Source organism: Triticum aestivum, chromosome 7A, assembly GCF_018294505.1.
Source record: "Triticum aestivum cultivar Chinese Spring chromosome 7A, IWGSC CS RefSeq v2.1, whole genome shotgun sequence".
In the NCBI taxonomy this organism is placed as follows: domain Eukaryota; kingdom Viridiplantae; phylum Streptophyta; class Magnoliopsida; order Poales; family Poaceae; genus Triticum; species Triticum aestivum.
Genome location: NC_057812.1, coordinates 189,178,196 through 189,201,061, shown reverse-complemented (window position 1 = coordinate 189,201,061; position 22,866 = coordinate 189,178,196). Strand labels below are relative to the sequence as shown.

The following is a 22,866-nucleotide window of genomic DNA, read 5'->3' as shown; positions in this document are numbered from 1 at the left end:
GGTTTAACCCTGTGGGTCCGGGACATGCTTGACGCCAACCACTATTTTGGATATGTTTTTGATAGTGCTGCTAACATATCATTTTTATGAAGAACAATAGTTGTAAAAAAATGAATAATATCCTACCCAAGCAAATGATGACGTGTCTTAGCATCTAGACATATCCTGCAATGCAATAAAGAGTTTTCTCAACCCAAATTTATGGAAACTAAAACACAGAAGGCCCATGAAAACAACAACAACAACCCTCGACCTGCAAATAGAGCAGCAAGCAATCTATTCGTGAATTAACAATCAAACAAAAAAGGGTAGAAAAGTAGAACGGCGCAGCGCGCGTATGCTTCTAGTGGAGAGTTGAAACTTGGTGGATGCAGTCATGCAGGAGCGCATGAAAAGCTGTTTACATGACGTCATTCCCTATTTTTCTTGTGATGTCATGTACTCCAGGGGGGATGGATGGCGGGGAGGGGATTGGATTGGATCGCCCCTGTCGACGTCGATGGTCGGGATCAATGCACGCCGCTGCTGCTCGGGGTCTGGCAGGTCGGTCGGATATGGCGCCGATCGAGGCTCTAGGGCTCTAGGCTCTGGCTGGCCCCGGCCGGCTCTGCTTCCCCTAGCAGTGCCCGTCAGATGTTCGAACAAATGCTTCAGCGGCCAGCGGGGCGCCGGCGGGCGGAGCCGACCGTACTGATGAGTGCCCCAGTGCTGCTAACGTGCCCTGGGGGTGGCCAGTACCTAACCACGGCACGGCAGCTAATATGGCCGGAGAAGAGCCAATGCACGAGCGGCGATGTGCCGCTCCACGGAACGGTGGTTGCAGGCGGAGCGAAAATGTCAAAAGATGGCGACGCTCGAGGCGCCAGAGAGGCAAGTGGATGACTTCGCCGGAGTCAAGTGGATGATGATGGCAGTATTCCGGTTTTCTGCGATGATGGTTAGTCAAGGTGGCCTCTGAGCGCCGGCGTGAGGTGTGAACCCACGGTGTGTGGTGGTCGTGTACCAGTCAACTGCCAACACACCCGCTCCGTTTACCATCGCTGTCTACAGATTCCATTTCACTGCCTCCTAGTATCAGGTATTCTACTGGCTAATTCTTGCTTATATCTATGTGTTCCAAATCAAATTATTCAGCAGCCCAGCTCGACGCTGGAGCATTTAACAGTTGAGATGCGTGTTTGTTCATTATTTCTGGTGCATTAGGCTCTCTTTTAAGTCTAAAGTGGTCCTGAGGAGATCATATATGCATACATTATTCCCCTTGCTTAATCTAGATGCTGACTGTTTCTTGATATGACTGAGTAGTACATTGCCGTGGGGTCCTGCCTTGATTCTTTCCTTCGTTTAACTGACTTCACAGGTCTCCCCCTCTTTTGTTCACCATCCACACCACCGTTCACACCATTATTGACTCCGGAAGAACTCAGCCATTTTGAAGCACAGAAGGTGTCCCTCACTAGTCTGAGCAGCAGCCGTCACTCTGGATACAAGCTCAAAGCCGCAGCCTCAGTTAGGTTAACAGGGCAGCCATTCCGTGTGAGCGGCTGAGCATTGCAAAGCTTTCCCATTTCAGGTACGATTCTGACTTTCTCTTCCTGGGCTCGGTTCTTTGACATGGATACATAGCTTCCATTGCCAATAGTCTGCCACTTCTCTACTTGCAGCCAATTTTACTAGTTACCCTTGATCTGGGTACAAGCTCAAGCCTGCTTCCTGAGCTAGGGGTTGATTATGGCCAATGAGGGCACCCGTTCCGTGTGACTATGTCTATGTGAGGAGCATTGCGTTGCTTTCCCTTTCCAGGTATGATTCTTAGTTTCTCTTCCTCTGCTTGGTTGTTAGACATGGATGATTGTTTCCATTGCCTATTGAACCTCTTTACTTGCACTTAGTTTTGCTAGTTAGCAAACATATTCTTGAATTATCTAAAAACAGGCATAGTATGTTACATAATTCTTCGACGAGCAAACACTTATTTATACATGTTTTTTTGGTGGTATCAATCGGATCTAGGTATTCAGAGAAAACAAAGGGAAATATCTAGACCGCTATTTTGGTTATCGCTCTGGATACAGGCTCACTTGCAACCGTATATGGCTAATGAGGGCACCCTTCCCTTTTGGCTGTGAGCATTGCAATGCTTTCCATGCCAGGTATAATCTTTTACTTTCTCTTCATGTGTTTGGCTGTTAGGCTTTGATGTGTGTAACTTGCCACTGCCAATAATCTACCGCTTCTGCGATTGCAGTTAATTTTACTAGTTACCCTGTAGAATCTGTTAAGTGTCTTCACCAAGAAGTAGGAGTACTTGTCTATGTGTGTATTGTGGTAATAGCAGTTGGAACTAGGTATCTAGAGAAAACAAAGGGAAAGTTCTAGACCACTTATTTTTGTGGGTCAGATTATAACAGTAATGTTCAGTCACGTATATGATGTTATTGTTGAATGGGAAACACAAAAACTCATTTCCAAGCATAATCATTAACTAGTTCTCCCTCCGATCGGAAAAAAGTGTCGCAGCTTTTGAACTAAGGTTACTTCAACCTTAGTTCTAAGCTGCGGCACTTTTTTTGGATCAGAGGGAGTAGAACTCTATGCTCAAACATTAACATTTGTATTGTAATATCTAGTCATGCAAACTGCACACGAAATTCATCTAGTTACAGTATATACAACAGGGTTGATCCCTTTAAGACTTTAATCAGCTGTTAATCTACTTTCGTCTTGAACACCAACCCGGTGTAGACTCTGATAGTTGACGTACAACATTAGCTCACACCTTTCTGGAGAAGTCTATATACTTCAATACTTGAGCTAATAATTTATATGGTGGTCATTTTCAAAAATAATAATAATTTATATGGTGGTTACTGTTTGAAAATATATAATTCATATTGTGGTTATCATTGTAGGGTCTAACAGGCAAGTTAGCCTTTAACATGCTATCTTTGTGCTGTTTTCGTTTGGGACATAGACTTCACCAAGTCCATCTTTCTAGCAACCTTCTTTGCTTTTATTGGTCAGAACCACCCTTGAATTATCTTTGAATCCTTCAGATATCTTCTTCGTCCAAGAAACTCTTACCTGATGATCCAGATAGAGGCATAGAAAGCAACCGAGAACCTGAGACTTCAATTTCGGTCAGAGAGCAACCACATGGCAGGTGGCAGGCAATCCGAAATCAGCATTGATCTGACCAACATCAACACCATGGGTACCCAGGTACCAGAGAATGGTTCGAGTGAAGTCAGCAGAGGTGTTTTTGGAATTGGTACTGTCAGCATGAGGCAACATACCATCAATGGCTCGTCCAACAGAAATTTATTACCCCCTAGCCATGAATCCAGCTCCAGCAACAATGATGATTTTGAGCTCTTGTGGGGACATCGTAAATATTTGGTACTTCTTGGAGTCCTAGCAGTTGGTGTGACATACAATGCTGGATTAACACCACCAGGGGGATCGTGGACACTAAACAAGGATGGTCATGATGCTGGTGACCCTGTCATGCATGCTGGCTTTTCTGAACGATATGAGGTGTTCTTTTACTGCAATGCAACAGCCTTCACTGCATCTCTTGTCTTAATCATCTTGCTTCTCAGTAAGAGTGTGACAAGGAAGAGAATGTGGCTCCACTCAATGCAATTAACCATGATATTGGACCTATTCAGCCTGCTTGGGGCTTATGCTGCCGGAAGTTGCAGGGCACTCAAGTCATCCATTTACATCTGGGTTCTAGTCTTTGCGGTCATCACATATGTTGGGATCCATACCCTAGTATCCACAAGGTTTATTCCAAGAAAATTGAAACAGAATCTGCAGAGAATGATAAATACAGTTCTAATCAAACGGGGTTTCCTTGTGAGGCAAGTGAGCATCCCTCTAGAGAACGTTGAGGAGGCTCGCAAGTTCATTTTGACGCTTGTAATTTTTGCTGCTACTATCACATACCAAGCAGGATTGAATCCACCAGGCGGCTTTTGGGCTGAAAATGACCATGGTTCTAATAAGGTGCATATGGCCTTTCCTCCTTACAAGCATCATCCGGCTACTTCTGTTCTCCGGAGTAACTACCTTTGTCGTTATAATATATTCATCGTTTCCAATTCAACTTCCTTCGTGGCATCTTTGGTCATAATCATACTGCTTCTGAGCCCAAAACTGAGTGGACATGGAATAAGGACCAAAGCAGTGATTGTATGTGTGGTAGTGGACCTATCGTGCCTAATTGTTGCGTATGCTGCAGGATGTTGTAGAGAGGTAGCAACATCATTCTATGTGGTGTTTATCATCGTCATAGTTTGGATCTCCTTTGCAATTTTAGCTGGATTCTTTGTTTGCAGGCCTGTAGCAAATTGGCTACAAAAGGTCAAAACAAGCAGCCTTTGTTGCGTGGAAAAATTGGGCCGTGCACTTTCATTGAGCTTTAGTAGACACAGACATAGCAATGCAGAGCAGGAGAATTCTTATGCAAGTAATCATCATTCTTCAGTCCGTTCAACTGATACACCTGCAGAAGATGACACCCCTGAACCACAAGACCAGCCTGCAGACAATCAGCAACTTCCAAATATCAGAGAGGATGAGTCCCATGAGGAGCATGCACCTGCAGAAGAAAGAAATCAAATTTCAGATGATGAAGAGGCTGTGAATCACTCACAGCATCTGTCAGGGAACAGCCAGCAATCAACAAATATCGAGGTTGTTGCGTCCAACGCGGAGTGTCCGTCTACACATGTCCAGCGTGTTGCAAATCCGGAGTGTCAGTCCACAGATGTTGAGCAAAATATGCCGGTCAGGCAGAGTAACGGAGACACTAGTCATGACATAGTGGATGAAGGGCTTTCTGCACCTGCGGAAGCCACTGGCAATGCAGACTCTGCTGAACAAAACAATCTGGTTGAAGATAATAACCCTAGTACTGAGATTCTTTGCAGTGATGACCATCCTATACATTCTGAGAATGTACATACTGGCAGCAATCAAGTACCCAATCAAAATGCTGATGACATTCGAACTGAGAAGCATCTGAAGAAGACCCGCACATGTATGCTGCTTCTTGCCATTCTTGCAGTATCTCTGGCATACCAATCAGGCCTGAATCCACCAGGTGGCTTTTGGTCAAGAAGTAAAGATCATCATTCAGCTGCTGATCGCATCCTTGAGGACACCCATCATCGCCGGTTCATTGCATTCTTCTATCTCAATGCAATCGCCTTTGTGGCATCCATTGTCATGATCACTTTGCTCTTGAACAAGATGGTGAGCAACAAGGTTACCAAACGGCGTGCGTTGCCAATAACGATGATAGTGGTCCTACTTTCCCTAACCGGAGCTTTTGCTGTGGGGAACTGCAGGGAGGCAAAGAAGACTATTTTCATATCAGCGCTCGTATGCAGTGTACTTGCTTATGTTCTAATTCATGTCTTGATAGCAGTACATATAATTCCTCCAGAATGGAGAAGGCAGGTGGCAGAGATGCTAGAGCACTCAGTTAGTCATTTTTGCTCAGTGTCGCGTCAATTAGGCCACAACCAGACTGGGGGTGATACTAGTGAGAAGGAGTTGGGAAGAAGACGTAATCTGCTATTGACCATTGCTATTTTAGCGGTGACTGTCACATACCAAGCTGGCATGAACCCTCCAGGAGGTGTCTGGTCTGATGACAAAGATGCCACGGGAACTCCAGGCAATCCAATCCTTCAGGATACCCATCCAAAACGCTATGATGTGTTCTACTACTCAAATTCAGTTTCATTTGTGTCATCTGTGGTCGTCACAATATTACTTGTGAATAAGGAATCCTGTGAGTATGGAATCAAGTCCTATGCACTGCGAGTGTGTTTGGTGGCGGGATTGCTTGGCCTCCTCATTGCCTATGTTGCAGGAAGTTGCAGAAATATTAAACAGTCCATCTATCTGAGCATCATTGCTATGGCAGTTCTAGTCTCCCTTCTGATTCAAGTTCTGCTCTCTTCGTTGCATGGCACACTAGGAAGACCATTGGCTAAGTGTCTAGTATTTCTACACAATCTTCTCTTTCATGCAGAGGGTGAACGAGTAATCATTCCCGTGAGGCCAAAAGCTTCAGTTGTCGAAGAAAAAGAAGTGAGAAAGAGACACAAGTATCTGATGCTTCTTGCAATTTTAGCAGCATCGATCGCATACCAAGCTGGTCTGAACCCACCTGGTGGATTCTGGTCTGATGATGAGGGCCATGTACCAGGCAATCCCGTCCTTCGTGATATTAATCACCGACGGTACAAGATATTCTTCTGCTTCAATTCTTTCGCATTCATGGCATCCATTGTCGTGATCCTGCTTCTGTTGAGTAAATCTATCAGGAAGAACGCTGTGCCACTTGGGGTGTTGCACTTGATTATGATACTGGATATGCTGGCTCTCATGACAGCTTTTGCTGCGGGAAGCTGCCGCAAGTTGAGGACTTCAGTGTATGTCTATGCACTAGTTGGTGGCGTTGTAGTAATCCTGCTGCTCCTAATTATTGTGTCAAATGCAATTGCAAAATATCGGAAGGCAGGAGAGGGAAGTGGGATTAACTCCCCGAGACGTCCTGAACCTGTTTCAGGAGCAAACACACCGGCATGACCTGAAGTTTGATGCTCCCTTTTTACAAGAACCCTATTCATCTAGGAATCTATATTTCTGTATTATCTGCGAACAATTTGTGTGTCCCGTATCAGCATTTTTCTTCATGTTCAGATTTGACTTGACCACTGGTGTTGCTGTCTGTTGTATGTTCTTGGAAATTATTTTAGCATACTTGAAATTTGAGCTCGAGCCTAAAACTGCATATCAGGTACATCGTCGTGTAATGGAGCTACAAGCAGGCAATGAGGATTATCTTCATTATTCGTTTGTTGCACACTGAATTTTTGTGTTCGAGATTGGTCGCATACTATTCTGCATCTTTTTTATACTCGCTATTTGCCAATGAAATTGCTCCGAGAATTTTGAGCTTTATTCCGCTGCGGAAGTTGGTACCTCATTAGGCTTTCTGGCTTGTTCAGTATTCTTGCACTTTATGTTCTTCTAACATCAGCTTGAGCTGTTTTATGTGCATCCATTTGTGGGGCGCTCCCATATTCTCATCTAAAACAAGTTTGACTACCAGGCTTGTTTTGTACTCTGGTATTATTAGTGTAAAGGGAGTAGTAGTACATACGAAAAAGGCTTTCGCCCTGCTTTATATATAAAGCAATGACCAACCACAAACCGATACAAACGCACGCCATCACAACACACGCACACCTCCAAGGCAAGATACATAAAGCTGAGTGCAGCGACACCACCCCAAGCACTACAAGAGAAGGCGGGGCCTCGACCGTGAACACGCCACTGCGAAGAGATGAAGCCGCATAAGACGAACCGTGGGCTCCAATGCGGCTGTAACACCCACGATGCGGCTATATCTCCCACGTGTCGGAGCATGACTTAGAGGCATAACCGCATAGTAGGCATGTTGCAAGAGGGGTAATCTTTACACATCCCATGTACTGAATAAGAAAGTGATAAAGAGTTGGCTTACAATCGCCACTTCACACAATACATAAATATAGCATTACATCATCCAGAATACAATCAAGGTCCGACTATGGAACCAAAATAAAAGAAGACCACCCCTAATGCTAGATCCCCGATCGCCCCGACTGGGCTCCACTACTGATCAACTGGAAACGAAACAACACAACGAACACGATCTTCATCGAGCTCCCACTTGAGCTGGGTTGCGTCACCTGCACTGGTATCATCGGCACCTGCAACTGTTTGGAAGTATCTGTGAGTCACGGGGACTCAGCAATCTCACACCCGCGAGATCAAGACTATTTAAGCTTATGGGTAGGAAAGGGTAGTGAGGTGGAGCTGCAGCAAGCACTAGCATATATGGTGGCTAACTTATGCAAATAAGAGTGAGACGAGAAGCAAAGCACGATCGTGAACTAGAAGTGATCAAGAAGTGATCCTGAAACTACTTACGTTCAAGCATAACACAAGAACCGTGTTCACTTCTCGGACTCCGCCGAAAAGAGACCATCACGGCTACACACGCAGTTGATGTATTTTAATTAAGTTAAGTGTCAAGTTCTCGACAACCGGACATTAACAAATTCCCATCTGCCCATAACCGCGGGCACGGCTTTTGAAAGTTCAAAAACCCTGCAGGGGTGTCCCAACTTAGCCCATCACAAGCTCTCACGGTCAATGAAGGATATTCCTTCTCCCAGGAAGACCCGATCAGACTCGGAATCCCGGTTACAAGACATTTCGACAATGGTAAAATAAGACTAGCAAGACCACCCACTGTGCCGACAAATCCCGATAGGAGCTGCACATATCTTGTTCTCAGGGCACACCAGATAAGCTAAGCGTACAGGAGCCGACGTAACCCAAGTTGCAAAGGGATGGCCCTGCACGGTGCTCTAGTTTGGACCAACACTCAGAGGAGCACTAGCCCGGGGGTTTAAAATAAAGATGACCCTTGAGTCTGCAGAACCCAAGGGAAAAAGGCTTAGGTGGCAAATGGTAAAACCAAGATTGGGCCTTGCTGGAGGAGTTTTATTCAAGGCGAACTATCAGGGGGTTCCCATTATATCCAACCGCGTAAGGAACGCAAAATCAAGGAACATAACACCGGTATGACGGAAACTAGGGCGGCAAGAGTGGAACAAAACTCCAGGCATAAGGCCGAGCCTTCCACCCTTTACCAAGTATATAGATGCATTAGTTAAAATAAGAGATATTGTGATATCCCAACAATATCCATGTTCCAACAAGGAACAAACTTCATCTTCACATGCAACTAACAACGGTATAAGAGGGGCTGAGCAAAGCGGTAACATAGCCAAACAACGGTTTGCTAGGAAAAGGTGGGTTAGAGGCTGACATGGCAATATGGGAGGCATGATATAGCAAGTGGTAGGTATCGCGGCATAGCAATAGATTGAGCAACTAGCAAGCAAAGGTAGAAGTGATTTCGAGGGTACGGTCATCTTGCCTGAGATCCCGCAAGGAAGAAGAACTAGTCCATGAAGAAGACAAACGGACGTAGTCGAACAGATCCTCACAACTCCGGAACGAAACCGAAGCTAACGGGAGAAGCAACCCGGAAAGAAGCAAGAAACATAGTAAACAACCTTCACATAAGCATGGCATGATGCACACCCAAGTATGATGCATGACCGGTTTAATGAAGCATGGCATGGCAAAGTGCACAAACAACACTACAAATTAAGTGGAGCATGCATGACCGGTTTAATGAAGCATGGCATGACGAAACACCACGTGACTTATTTAGTTCTCTCTCGTTTATGTACTCAACAATATTAAATGTTGATTAACATGGCAAGGGGTGAAGCACAACAAAACTACCTATCTAGGCAAGTTTAAATGAGACCGGAACAACAAGCAACAAGTCCGAAAAATCCTCATGTGCATATTTTTGGTTTTGGTACTGTTCTACCCTAAAGCATATTTTAGAGTTTTTTAACATGCAAAGCAAGTATACCATGTTAAACTAGGCATTTTTCTACCCCATTTACATATAAAGTTTATTAGGTTTGGAGCTACGGTTATTTAGTTATGAAATAAAGCATTTTAACATGGCATTAGAGAAAATTAAAGAAAACATCAATATAAACATTTCAAACATGCATGAAAGTGGCATATTATGAAACTATATGAAATTCTAGTCATTTTTCATATATAAATCATTTTAATACGATGCTCGGTTAATGAGTTATTATATGCATGAAATGCAAGGGTTTTTCTGCAAATCCCTGGCTAAATAGGAAATTCGCAGAACCAAAAAAAACATCCACTGGGCCGAATCTTGCTGGCCCAATAGGAAGAGGGAAACTAGAGGGGTTGCTCACATCGGGCCTTGGCCCAGCTGGTGGAGAGGGAAGGCATGCAGGGGCGCGCAGCTGGGCTTGTTGGTGCGGCCCACGGCGCGTAGGAGGTAGGCCAGGGGTGCTGGATCCGGTGGCGATCGAGGCCTCCTGGTCCACGCAGGCGCGGTCAACGCACGCGGTCGAGCGCTCGTTCCCTCGCATGGACGAAGCAACAGGGACATGGCGAAGGCGCAACAGATGGGGCACGACTGAGGCAAGGGGGCGCGAAGGAGGTCTGGGGATGGTGATCCATGGCGGAGGCGGTCCTCGGCCGGATTTGACGCGAAACGGCGCCGGTGGTGGACTCAGGGTAGATCATGGTGTCCATGGCGTCGGTCCCTATGAAGAGAAACGAGAGAGATGCGAGAATCTGAGAGAGAGCGTTGTCGGGGAGCAAGAGGAAAACAGAGGGGAGGATGGAGAGGAAGGCCACAGTCCTGCTGGTCCGGTGCTGCTCCAATCTGACAGAGCTTGACGGCAGTGACGCGGAAGCAGAGGTCTCCAGCACGGGAGGCTAGCGAGGGAGGGAAGCAGCGGCTTGGTGGTCTCCCGGCGAGCTTGGTCGCAGGGGCATCTGGGTCTGGGTCCAGCAGCAGGGTCGAGGATGGGGCGCACGAGGAGGAGCTTCGAAGAAGGAGGAGCTTGGGCAGCGGCTTGCAGCCGGGCGTGCGAGCTTGAAGCAAAGGCCGCTCGGGGCTGCGCTGCTGCTGCGGCGAGGGAGGATCACGGCGCTGCGCTGCCACTGCAGCGAGGGAGGAGCACGTCGCAGGGTCTCCTGGGGCTCATGGCTTGGTGATTCGGCGACGGAGATGCGACGATGAGGTGGAGCAAAGGCGCGGGAGAAGGGGCTCGAGCAGGGGAAGCAACATCCATGGGATCAAGAGGAAGCGCGGGGTTGGTTAGGCACAGAAACAGAGGAGGTGGGTGGCGACAGATCTGGGTGATGGGATGGAGTGTGGTGGCGGCGGCTGGGGAGGATCCCTAGGAAATAGGGTTAGGTCCAAAAGAGACTAGGGGTAGACTATATATATGGGAAAAGAGGGAAGTTGGATCATCCGATTAGAATCGGACGGTTGAGAATCTATAGGTTAGAAAGTCCAAACAAGGAAACAGTGATGTTTTGTAGATGTTTGGGGATGTTCCGGACCCAACGGTGATGACTATCCGGGTCGGGTTCGAGACAGTTTTCGAACGCGCGCGAGGAGGGCGTGGGCTGACGAGAGAGGTTAGGTTGGGCCTGGCGGTAAGTAGTGGATTGTGTAGACGGTCTAGGGAGGAAAGAGAGGAAAAGCCCGGCAACAGTTTTCGGAGACCGAAAACGTCCGACAATAGACCGACTATATTGCCGCTATAAATATCCGTTGGGGCATCAAACGGACTCTGATTGCGATGAAACTTGGCATGCGGTCTACTTACACTATAAGAAGACCGCACGCCAACTCTCATCCCATTCCGAGAACATTTTCCGGCCACTTATAAAATACTCCCTCCGGTCCTTTTTACTCTGCATATTAGGTTTGTCTGAAGTCAATCTCATCCAACTTTGACCAAGTTTATATAAAAAATTATTGACATTTACATAACAACACCAACATCATTAGATTCATCTCGGTATATATTTTCATAGTATATTTATTAGACATTATAGATGCTAATAATTTCTAATATAAATTTGGTCAAACTTAGCTAAGTTTGACTTTCGGCAAATCCAATGTGCAGAGTAAAAAGGACCGGAGGGAGTACTATCTCAGACATGCCGCGGGCGCGGGCGAGTGTGGTTGGACTCAGAATGGACAACAGACGGAACTGGGGGAACCCGGACGGATGCAAGTTTTGAAAACATGATTATGCAATGCACATGATGACATGGCAAGATGCAACACTCAAGTGAATGACACGGCAACAAACAACGAATAACTGGAAGACATCTGGCGCATCGGTCTCGGGGCGTTACAACACTCCACCACTACGAGAGGATCTCGTCCCGAGATCTAGGATGGCATCGGGGAAAAACCGAAGAGGAAAGGGAAGAGGTAAAACTAAGTTGCTTCTTTGACAAATGAGTGAAACCAAAGAACCTGGCAAGGTTGAACAACTTGAAAGAAAGAATACAATGAAGATGAACAAAGTTGAAAACATTCCGTTTGAAAAGAGGAACAAGGAACCTTACTAGAACCTTGGAGGTTGAAAGACATAAGAAAAGGGTTACAATGGACAAGAAGTACATGCAAGCACCCCGGTAGAAACGAGATGTACAAGGAACGATAAAGATCAATTACAACAACACTCCGATTGGAAATGGAAGGCAAAGAATATGAACTTGGCAAAATGAAAGCACTTGGATGAGAGTCCAGTTAGAAGAGGAATGATAGACATAACACTCCGGTTAAACAAGATAGAGAAGGAATAAGAATGACATAAATTGGACAACACTCCGACTGTAAATGGAATGAATTGAACATGAACTTGAAAAATATGAGAGGATACTTGATGAGATGAACAACACATTACCTCCGGAACTATTGAAAGAATGGCACAAGGGGTAAGAAAGATTCCAGACAGCACTCCGGTTGAGAAGGGAGGCAAAACTTGATAAGATGAGAGAGCTCGAATGAAAACACGACACTCCGGTTGAATGGATAAGCAAAGGAAAGAACATGATCTTCACAATACGAGATGATGAGTGAAGAGAGCATCATCACAATGTCTCCGGAAGAACTGAAAGAATGCAATGAAAAGAACGGAGAAGAAAACAACATGTTCTACCTCAAATGAATTTGAGAGAGCATCCTTAAAAAGAAGGATTGAACGGAGTTGTTGGAAAATCAATAACAAAAAGAACAGGCTTGTTGAGGGCTTATGGAAAAACATCTCAAAAACTTGAGGTGAAAACCTGCCACAAACGAAAACAATTGCTTGCTTGAGAGCGACGGAGAGATGAAAACATCTTTCATCGTGAGAATAGGAGGAAACTTGGATTGTTGATAAGCACCCCAATAGCAACATTCCTTAGGGAAGGTTTTAGGTGAAATATAACCCAAGATAACTCCAATGAAGAGATTGATGGATTTAAATATCTCATTCTTGTGAATGAAGAATGATATATTTGCTGGAATTTAGTCTATTTTGGGCAGCCCAATAACTATTTCAGAAACTCCTAATAAATCCTAGAGGCCAACTTAGCCCATTTGTGCAAGGCAAAGGATACTACTAAAGTTTAGTCCCACATTGCTAGTTTAGTGGGAGTTGGACCTCCTTATAAGGGAGGTTCTTTCCCCACTTGTACGAGCATGAGAACAAGAGGGATATCCACGCGCGCTCCTCCTCCGCCGCCTGCCTCGCCACGCCACGCCTCGTCACGACGTGCCGCGGGTTGCGGGTTGCGGGAATGAGCCGAGCCGATATCTAAATTTTTGCCACGCACTACGGGTATAAGAAAGGTCACACGGAAGCTGAAAAGATTTTTGCGAAAGTGGAGTTCGAATGCGAGCGGTGCAGCCTTTCGCCTGCTGGCTGTTCGCTTCGCCTCCGTCTCTTCGTTTCGCCTCCCGTCGCTGCCCTCTCGCCTCCTTCTCTTGCGCCTATAAAAGGGAGGTCGCTCCTCCTAGAGAGACGCACCAGAACTACTCCTTTCCTCGCCATCGGTTCCATCTCTAAGCTGTTGCTGTCTTCCTCATCCCGGCTTGCGGCGTGCACCGCACGTCGGGACAGTAGGCCTCCGAGACCGCACCTTTTGAGTCCTGTATGGGAGAAGGGTGATAAGGTTTTTGTGGAGTGCTCTGTGCGACTACTGGCTTCTTCATCACGGACTCCGACGACTACTTCCTGGACGACGACTTCTTCCCCGACGTCGATTACCTCAGCAACAACATGGCTGGAGAGGATGTCGACCCCAAGTCCAGTGCTTCTGCTGCTGTTCTCCCGTATGTGTTCTTCTTCTTTCCGTCAGATGTCCTGCGACAGTTTCTCGTACTAGTACTTGCCCTACATGTGTTAGGTTCTACTCCATATATGCAACATGATCTAGTGTCTATCCTAGATGTGTTCAGTTCAAGTTCATATATGCAAATGCTATTTACTTTTTCTCCGTCAGGTTGCATGACTTGCTTTATCGCGGCTATATTAGTCATGCTTTATCTAATATTTCTGTTAATAAAATCATTTGGTAAATTGCTCATATTTCCAACAATCCAAAAACCTTATTATAGGCAATTTGCCCCAAGTGGTTTTGCTGCTTCCATGAGACGTCCTATGTTTGAGGGTATCCACTATAAGAGGTGGCGCGTGAGAGCAGTCTTATGGTTTCAAACCATGAGTTGCTACGATGCCACTCTTGGCAAACCTGAAGGGGAGCTTGATGCTCAACAGGCACAAGCTTTTCAGAAAATGGATACTCTGTTTAAGGCTTCTCTCTTGAGTGTTCTTGGTGATAACATAGTTGATGCTTATGCGTCAATTGACAATGGAAAAGATATGTGGTATGCACTCGAGGCCAAGTTTGGGGTCTCGGATGCTGGCACTGAGCTGTACATCATGGAGCAATTCTATGATTACAGGATGACTGAAGAGCGCTCCGTGGTTGAGCAAGCTCATGAGATACAGTCATTTGCTAGAGAACTTGAGCACTTCAGTTGTATGATACTGGACAAGTTTGTTGCCGGAGGTATCATCACTAAGCTTCCTCTTTCGTGGAGGAACTTTGCTACCTTGCTGAAGCATAAGAGGCAGGAGTTTTCCGTGCCGGATCTCATTGGTACTCTTGATGTGGAAGAAAAGGTGAGAGCAAAGGACACACGTGCTCGAGGTATTGAGGGAGGATCTAGTGCCAATCTGGTACAGAAGAAGAACTTCCAGTCCCACAAGTTCAAGAACAAGGGCAAGTTTGATGGTAAAGCAAAGTTTGATGGGAAGAACAAGGCTGTGCAACACACGAACTTCAAGAAGAAGAATGACAATAAGAAAGGTGCTTGTCATGTGTGTGTGGGGATCCTGATCATTGGGCTCCTAGTTGCCCTAATCGTTGTGACAAGCATCATCCCGGGAAAGGCGACAAGACCGCTAATGTTGTCATTGGAGACACTGACATGAAGGATGCTGGGTATGGTATATTTCCCACTATTCTTTTAGTATGTCATTCTCCTGATTGGTTGATTGACACGGGTGCTAATATGCATATATGCGGTGATATTTCCATGTTTTCGTCTTATCAGACCGCAGGGACTTCAACCATGCTGATGGGCAACGGTTCAAGTGCTTCTATTCGTGGTGTTGGCACGGCCGATCTGAAGTTTACTTCGGGGAAGATCGTGTGGCTGAAGAACTTGCATTATGTCCCCTCCATCAATAAAAATCTTGTTAGCGGATCTCTTTTGTGTAGAGATGGCTATAAGCCTGTCTTTGAGTCGAATAAATTTGTAATATCCAAGTATGGAACCTTTGTTGGTAAAGGCTATGAGTCAGGAGGTCTGTTTCGTTTATCCTTATTAGACGTTTGCAATAAAGTTGTTAATCATATTTGCAACAATAGTGAATCCAATGTGTGACATTCACGTCTTTGTCATGTTAACTTTGGTTGCATGTCGCGACTAGCGAAGTTGAACTTAATCCCTAGTTTCACCAGTGTCAAGGGATCTAAGTGTCAAGTGTGCGTGCAAGCTAAGCAACCTCGTACTTCTCACATGACTGCAGAAACGAGAAATCTTGCACCACTAGAGCTCATACATTCAGATCTATGTGAAATGAATGGTGTTTTGACAAAAGGTGGAAAGAAATATTTCATGACATTAATTGACGACTCCACTAGATACTGCCGTGTGTATCTTCTGAAATCTAAGGATGAGGCTTTGAACTTTTTTAAGATCTATAAAGCTGAAGTGGAAAACCAACTTGATCGAAAAATCAAGAGGCTTAGGTCCGACCATGGTGGAGAGTATTTTTCCAATGAATTTGATGCTTTTTGTGCGGAACATGGTATAATCCATGAGAGGACGCCTCCCTATTCACCTCAATCAAATGGGGTAGCCGAAAGAAAGAACCGTACTATAACTGATTTGGTTAACGCCATGTTAGACACATCAGGTCTCTCCAAGGCATGGTGGGGGGACGCGATATTGACGGCATGTCATGTCCTAAACCGAGTTCCCACAAAGAACAAAGGGATAACTCCATTAGAGGAATGGGAGAAGAAAAGGTTAAAACTCTCTTATCTACGAACATGGGGTTGTTGGGCGAAAGTCAATGTTCCAATTCCAAAGAAGCGGAAACTTGGACCAAAGACTGTGTATTGTGTTTTCCTGGGATATGCTTTTCATAGCATTGGCTATAGATTCTTGGTTGTAAAATCTGAGGTACCTGACATGCATGTCGGTACGATCATGGAGTCGAATGATGCGACTTTCTTTGAAGATATCTTTCCCATGAAGGATATGGCTACCTCATCTAATCAGGAGATGCCTAGTTCATCGAATCAGGAACCAGTTACAATTACCGAACCTACAATTTCGATGGAACACTTTGAAAGTCCTGTGGAGGAGAACAATGAAGTTCCTATTAGGAGCAAGAGACAAAGGACTGCAAAGTCTTTTGGTGATGATTTTCTTGTGTACCTCATAGATGACACTCCCAGTTCTATTTCAGAAGCCTATGCATCTGAAGATGCTGACTACTGGAAGGAAGCAGTTTGTAGCGAGATGGATTCCATCTTGGCGAATGAAACTTGGGAGATAACTGATCATCCTTATTGGTGCAAATCTATAGGATGCAAATGGGTATTCAAGAAGAAGCTTAGGCCTGATGGTACTATTGAAAAGTACAAGGCTCGGCTCATGGCTAAGGGATATACCCAAAAGGAAGGTGAAGACTTCTTTGATACTTACTCACCTGTGGCTCGACTGACCACTATTCGAGTTCTACTTTCACTGGCTGCGTCGCATGATCTTCTCGTTCATCAAATGGATGTTAAGACTGCTTTCCTAAATGGAGAGTTGGACAAGAAAATCTATATGGAACAACCAGATGGGTTTGTATTAGATGGTCAGTAAGGAAAAGTGTGCAAGTTGCTAAAGTCTTTGTACGGACTCAAGCAAGCACCTAAACAGTGGCATGAGAAGTTTGAAAGAACTTTAACAGCCGCAGGCTTTGTTGTAAATGAAGCTGACAAATGTGTGTACTATCGCCATGGTGGGGGCGAGGGAGTTATCCTTTGCTTGTATGTTGATGACATACTGATTTTTGGAACAAATCTGAATGTTATTAAGGAGGTCAAGAATTTCCTATCTCGCTGTTTTGAGATGAAGGATTTAGGAGTGGCTGATGTCATTCTGAACATTAAGTTGTTGAGAGACAATGATGGTGGGATTACATTGCTTCAATCTCACTATGTGTAAAAGATCTTGAGTCGATTTGGCTATAGTGACTGCAAGCCCTCTCCAACACCTTATGATGCAAGTGTGTTACTTCGAAAGAATCGAAGAATTGCTAGAGACCAATTGAAGTATTCTCAGATTATTGGCTCGCTTATGTACTTAGCCAGTGCTACAAGACCTGACATCTCTTTTGCTGTTAGCAAACTGAGTCGGTTTGTCTCAAAACCAGGAGATGTGCATTGGAAAGCTCTAGAAAGAGTTTTGCGTTATTTGAAAGGCACTGCGAATTATGGAATTCACTACACCGGGCACCCAAAGGTGCTTGAAGGGTATAGTGACTCAAACTGGATCTCAGATGCTGATGAGATAAAGGCCACGAGCGGTTATGTATTCACTCATGGAGGTGGCGCTGTTTCTTGGAAATCTTGCAAGCAGACCATCTTAACGAGGTCAACAATGGAAGAAGAACTCACAACACTAGATACAGCTACGGTCGAAGCAGATTGGCTTTGTCGACTCTTGAATGACTTGCCGGTTGTTGAGAAACTTGTACCGAGTATCCTTATGAACTGCGACAATCAAACTATGATCACGAAAGTGAGCAGCTCAAAGGATAACATGAAGTCATCAAGACATGTTCAGAGAAGGTTAAAGTCTGTCAGGAAAATGAAAAACTCCAGAGTTATTACATTGGATTATATCCAAACGTCTAAAAATCTGGCAAATCCTTTTACTAAGGGTCTATCACGTAATGTGATAGATAATGCATCGAGGGAGATGGGTATGAGACCCACAATATGAGTTGTTCACAGTGGTAACCTATTCTTTGTGATCAAAAATCCCATGAATTAGATGTGGAAGACAAGCTGTTGGTCAACTGAGAGGAGAGTATCCTTACTATTCACAATACCACTCCATGAAGATGCAATACTCTCCTAATCTGCATGGCAGGTTGATGTATATCTTAATGTGTTCTAAGTGGCTTATTTAAGCAGAGATGTTATCCTGCAGAACATCTTTTGAAGAACACACCTACATGAGTCTGATTGTCAAACGTCGCAATCTATGAGAGTAGGGTTCTCTCTAGTAAACTCATGAAAGGTCACGGAGTATGACGCATAAGCTCCACCCGCGGGGAAGATCCACGGTAGCCACGTATCGGTCAAGGCTTTATGTGAAGCTAGATTCGCACAGAACTTGCAGTTCAAGGCCCAGTCCACTGTTCAAGTTGCTTGCTAGTGTAGCATAGAGTTCTAGGTGGAAGTTCAACTTAACAGTCTCCACTGCAGTACCGGTATATAAAATAGTGTTTTGGAACCAAAGGCAAATTTCCGTGTGCCTCTGGGATCTGGTGGGGATTGCTGGAATTTAGTCTATTTTGGGCAGCCCAATAACTATTTCAGAAATTCCTAATAAATCCTAGAGGCCCACTTAGCCCATTTGTGCAAGGCAAGGGATACTACTAAAGTTTAGTCCCACATTGCTAGTTTAGTGGGAGTTGGACCTCCTTATAAGGGAGGTTCTTTCCCCACTTGTACGAGCATGAGAACAAGAGGGACATCCATGCGCGCTCCTCCTCCACTGCCCGCCTCGCCACGCCACGCCTCGACACGACGCGACGCGGGTTGCGGGAATGAGCCGAGCCGATATCTAAATTTTTGCCATGCACTACGGGTATAAGAAAGGTCACACGGAAGCTGAAAAGATTTTTGCGAAAGTGGAGTTCGAATGCGAACGGTGCAGCCCTTCGGTTGCTGTCTGCTCGCTTCGCCTCCGTCTCTTCGTTTCGCCCCCCGTCGCTGCGCTCTCGCCTCCTTCTCTTGCGCCTATAAAAGGGAGGTCGCTCCTCCCAGAGAGACGCACTAGAACTACTCCTTTCCTCGCCATCGGTTCCATCTCTGAGCTGCTGCTGTCTTCCTCATCCCGGCTTGCGGCGTGCACCGCACGTCGGGACAGTAGGCCTCCGAGACCGCACCTTTTGAGTCCTGTACGGGAGAAGGGTGATAAGGTTTTTGGGGAGCGCTCTGTGCAACTACTGGCTTCTTCATCACAGACTCTGACGACTACTTCCCTGACGACGACTTCTTCCCCGACGTCGACTACCTCAGCAACGACATGGCTAGAGAGGATGTCGACCCCAAGTCCAGTGCTTCTGCTGCTGCTGTCCCGTATTTGTTCTTCTTCTTTCTATCAGATGTCCTGCCACAGTTTCTCGTACTAGTACTTGCCCTACATGTGTTAGGTTCTACTCCATATATGCAACATGATCTAGTGTCTGTCCTAGATGTGTTCAGTTCAAGTTCATATATGCAAATGCTATTTACTTTTTCTCCGTCAGGTTGCATGACTTGCTTTATCGCGGCTATATTAGTCATGCTTTATCTAATATTTCTGTTAATAAAATCATTTGGTAAATTTCTCATATTTCCAACAATATTACCACCTCAAAATATAAGGGAGAACAATTGCACTCTTGATTGCAAGATGAAGAAAACTTTTACTCCTCAAAACAAGACATGTGTTGAACTCCATGTTTATCTTTGAGTATAGCTTGGCGGACCATAAATTCGAGAGATATCTTGAAGAACAATTCAATAATGAAAAGAATCCTTGATGAACCACCATGTAGAACTTCCATGAAGAACTCCGGTAATAAAAGAATGATCAAACGAAAGGGAAAATTGAAAAGAACTCCGGGAGAAGCCTTGCAATGATTAGATGAAGCTTTGAAATGATATACCCAAGAAAACTTGGAACTCCGGAAAAGAAAGATGAGCTATTGAAACCAAGAATTTTTGATGAACCTCCTGAATAAGGAATTGAATTTACTCGATGAAACAAGAATAAGAATTATCTTATGCTTATCCTTCACCAATTAAATTGATAACAAACAATGGATTTGGCATACTACTCATTCTCGTAGAAAGGATTAAGATAGATATAGCGCAACCTTGGGAAATCTTCAATGAACCACCGGTAGGATTGAAACAATGAATGAATAAATATGATAACCATGGAAGAGAATCGTGAGCAAACCACTGTAAGAATTTAAAATGAACGAAGAAAAGATAAAGAAACGCCGGAAAGAATTAGAGAACGAATGAAGAGACTTGACAGAATTTAGATACATGAGAACGAAGAGATCACGAGCTGATGAGAGAATACTTGAAGGATGCACCGGTATGATTTGGAGAACAAGAGCTGAAAGCTGGGAATGAGTAATATTTGAAAAGATGGCCTTCGGGGGAAAGAAATGGAAACAACTCATGAAATGCTCTGGATGGGTGAAAAGAATTCTCACAATCGAAAACAATTCTGGGAGGATGCAATCAAGCTAGAACCACGCATCTCTGAGATAACGGAGCAAGATTTGAGAGAAACTCTTCTTCGGTCTTCACAATCCGAGAATGACGACGAGAAACACCATCATGAATTGTTGAGGCACTCCGGAATGAAAATTAGAAAGGTTGAACCAATGATGAAAAGAATTTGATAGATCCTGGAGAAATACAAATGACTGATGATAATTCATTCTTACGTCAAACTTGGAGAAGACTGCGGGAAAATAGAGGAGTCAGGTAAGATCCTGGGAAAATACCTGTGGGTTAGGGCCCACTCAAAAGATACAACGTTGAACGATTACTTGAAAAGGAGATTGTACTGGTTAAATTAAATGGCTTGAATGAGATTACAATCTTGAAAGAGCTTGAACGAATGCAGAGTGGAAACACGAATCTTCGAGATATCTTCAGCCTCCGAAACAAATGAATAGTGAGAGGTGAATGATTAAGAGGTGCACCGGCATGGGAAAACATTTGAAACAATGAAAGGAATATGATCAACACTGAAAGGCTTGAGTTGGAACCACCGGAGAAGATAAAAGAAACGAAGAATGATGAACTTGAAGCTCTGTTAGCATCTTCTTGAGAATCACCAGATAAGAACATTGATTGAAAAGAATGAAGATACTTCACATCCATAAAAGGTTACTTGATTAAGAAATCCGAGTCCTTGAATAAAAGAAAGGGTGGGAGGGCGGGGAAAAACAAAGGCAACTTAGGACGGATGAAACAAACAACTTTGAGAAGACTTGAGTTGATCTTGCGGATGTTGAAAAAGATCGGATCCACTTGAAGAGAGACACACCGGTTCAGATGAAATTGAGATGACAAACTCGAAGATCAAGAAGGATTAGTACTCCCATAGTAATATGAGAACACCACTTAGGAAAGGTATGGAATCAACATTTGACTTCGAAGCAACTTGAATACCACAACTGAAAAACAAAACAAAGGATTGGCTTGCAAAATAAGCCGGAAACAAACATATGATAGATCCCATATCGTATCATGTGTCTATTGGAAAGATTATTCTAGGAGCTACTTGAATTCCCACTTATAAACTCCCGAAACTTTCTGGTTATGCAATCAGGTGTTGGGGATACACGGGAAGCATAATATCTCACCCAAAACTAGCAAATCCTACATCCAACTGTATCCATCCTTCAATACATAACCAAGAAACCTTCGGAAATCGTTTACCTCAACCTTCGAAAAGCATCCGTTATACGAGTTATGGCAATACTCCCGAACTCCTGCCCTAGTACTGGGTGGTGTCGAGGTTATCTCACCAACAACTGCATAAAGGAGATTTTCGATGTCGGCGAACTCAGGTATTCCAGAACTGCAATGATATAATTGTGACGACAACACCTCGGAGCTCAACTACCCGGGACACTGCCACAACCCCTAAATGTCAGGAGGCACCAAGAACAATGTTCTCGTCACAAAACCATTGGAACGATTCCAATATACCCGCGTGATCCTAAAAAAATCGTGAAATTTGAGAAGAGAAGAGTCAAAACTCTACGCCAGGAGGCCTCACCAGAGCGACGAAGGGACTGAGGAGTAAAAATAATCCTACTCTCCGATATATATAATCCTATAAGACTCAAAAAAAAATTCTACACTCAACAACGTCAGCGATTCGATCAAACAAGGGGCTCCTAAGTTGGGGAAGGCTCTGATACCAACTTGTAACACCCACGATGCGGCTATATCTCCCACATGTCGGAGCACGACTTAGAGGCATAACCGCATAGTAGGCATGTCGCAAGAGGGGTAATCTTTACACATCCCATGTACTGAATAAGAAAGGGATAAAGAGTTGGCTTACAATCGCCACTTCAACAATACATAAATATAGCATTACATCATCCAGAATACAATCAAGGTCTGACTACGGAACCAAAATAAAAGAAGACCACCCCTAATGCTAGATCCCCGGTCGCCCCGACTGGGCTCCACTACTGATCAACTGGAAATGAAACAACACAACGAACACGATCTTCATCGAGCTCCCACTTGAGCTGGGTTGCGTCACCTGCACTGGTATCATCGGCACCTGCAACTGTTTGGAAGTATCTGTGAGTCACGGGGACTCAACAATATCACACCCGCGAGATCAAGACTATTTAAGCTTATGGGTAGGAAAGGGTAGTGAGGTGGAGCTGCAGCAAGCACTAGCATATATGGTGGCTAACTTACGCAAATAAGAGCGAGACGAGAAGCAAAGCACAATCGTGAACTAGA

The 22,866-nt window shown here is 44.7% G+C and overlaps 1 protein-coding gene across 1 annotated transcript; it reads left to right on the top strand.

Moving 5' to 3' along the window:
* The first annotated feature begins 295 nt into the window (after positions 1 to 295).
* LOC123150818 (uncharacterized) lies at positions 296 to 6,873 on the top strand. Its single transcript, XM_044570640.1, has 5 exons — positions 296 to 1,078; positions 1,361 to 1,573; positions 1,665 to 1,803; positions 2,014 to 2,153; positions 3,057 to 6,873. Exon 5 carries the CDS (start codon positions 3,157 to 3,159, stop codon positions 6,607 to 6,609), a length of 3,453 nt encoding a protein of 1,150 aa, XP_044426575.1. The 5' UTR covers positions 296 to 1,078; positions 1,361 to 1,573; positions 1,665 to 1,803; positions 2,014 to 2,153; positions 3,057 to 3,156; the 3' UTR covers positions 6,610 to 6,873.
* Positions 6,874 to 22,866: the final 15,993 nt, after the last annotated feature.